Source organism: Buceros rhinoceros, unplaced genomic scaffold (assembly GCF_000710305.1).
Source record: "Buceros rhinoceros silvestris isolate BGI_N320 unplaced genomic scaffold, ASM71030v1 scaffold40754, whole genome shotgun sequence".
Taxonomy (NCBI): domain Eukaryota; kingdom Metazoa; phylum Chordata; class Aves; order Bucerotiformes; family Bucerotidae; genus Buceros; species Buceros rhinoceros.
The window spans coordinates 9,644-11,242 of NW_010410689.1; the positions used below are offsets into that span (position 1 = coordinate 9,644).

Here is a 1,599-nt window from a genome sequence, read left to right on the forward strand (position 1 = left end):
AGAAAAAAAATCAAATTGGTCTGATCAACTCATCAAATCTGATGTGTTAATTGTGATGCCCCTCCCCCCCTCAGTAGAATAGGAAATGCTATTTTTTCTCCTCATGTATGAGTAAGCCAGCACAGAGTTCCAAAGTCCTGATCTTTCTTGAAAAGGTGGCCCAGCCTGAGCAGTCTCAGAGGATGCTCCCATTTGACCCTTCCCTTCCCCAAGTCCCTGTGTCACCCAGTAGCTCTCAGTGGTTGTGGTTTCCTCCAGGAACAGCATTGGTGGGAGCTGCTTTGAGCCAGGGTCAGGCCTCCAGGAAGATGGGTGGTTGGCAGACCCATGAAACATCTCCCCTTCAGCCTGATTATTTCTAGAGCCACTCAAGGACTGGGTTTTCACAGTGCTTCAGAGTCCTAGAATCATAGAATCATTTAAGTTCAAAAAGACGTTTAAGCTCATGGAGTCCAACTGTTAACCCAACACTGCCGAGTCTATCACTAAACATGTCTATCACATGTCCCTCAGCACCACATCTACACATCTTCTACATATCTCCAGGGATGCAGACTCCACTACTTCCATGGGCAGCCTGTTCCAATGTTTATAGCCCTCTCGGTTCCAATGTCCAATTTAAACCTCCCAAGAAGCTTCTTTGTGGCTGTGGGAGAGATTTCTATCCCCAGACCTGGTGTTACTCTGCAACTGCAGAAACCTTTCTTGTGAAGAAGATCACACTGATGAGGCTGCTGCTGGCTTGCCATGGCCGGTTCCCATGCACTGTTGGAACAGCTTTGTTCAAGCTGTGAACAAGCACAGCTTTGGCTTGAACTTACTCCATCCTTCAAACTTGGTTGTCCTGGAGAAGTGTGGGATGAGCCTAACCACCAATTTTTTCTCTCTCTCTTCCTCTCTTTGCCTTTCTCTTTTCTGTACAGGCAACTTTGTAAAGAATTCACAGATCTCTTGGCCCAGGACAGGACGCCCATTGGAAACAGCCGGCCCACCCCTATTTTGGAACCGGGCATTCAGAGCTGCTTGACTCACTTCAGCCTCATCACTCACGGCTTTGGGGCCCCTGCCATCTGCGCTGCCCTCACTGCCCTTCAAAACTACCTGACTGAAGCTCTCAAAGGCATGGACAAGATGTTCTTGAACAACAACACTGCTAACAGGCACACATCTGGCGAAGGACCAGGTAGTAAAACTGGAGACAAGGAAGAGAAACACAGAAAATGAGAGAGAGAGGAAAAAAAAAAGAAAGAAAGGAAAAGAAAAAAGTTAAATAAATAAAAGGAGAAAAGAAAGAGTGAGATAATCTTTTAAAACAAAACCGTCTTAATTTTAGCTTTAAAAATATTGGATTGGGCTTTGGAAGATTTCTATTAGGTAGGATAAAATAAAAATAATAATGAAAAAATAATGATAGTGATAAAAGAAAGACAATAATTTAAGATCAGAGGAGCACAATGGCGCAAGACCAGTGGTTCAGAGTCTCTTGCCAGGAACATGTGAAGACAACCACCAGGATTTTTTTCCCACTTCTGTTCTTTCACATTTTTTAAATACTGATTTGGGGAGGAGGGGAATATAATAATAATTAATAATAATAAT

The 1,599-nt window shown here is 43.7% G+C and overlaps 1 protein-coding gene across 1 annotated transcript in view; it reads left to right on the forward strand.

Annotated features, from left to right (window-relative positions):
- The window catches only part of TFAP2A (transcription factor AP-2 alpha (activating enhancer binding protein 2 alpha)), a gene marked incomplete at its 5' end in the record, with an annotated part of 9,674 nt that extends 8,430 nt beyond the window's left edge, over positions 1 to 1,244 (forward strand). The window contains one exon of the mRNA XM_010135719.1: positions 924 to 1,244. Coding sequence (XP_010134021.1) covers positions 924 to 1,224 — 301 coding nt within the window. The remainder of the gene's footprint in view (positions 1 to 923) is intronic.
- Between the last annotated feature and the right edge of the window lie 355 nt (positions 1,245 to 1,599).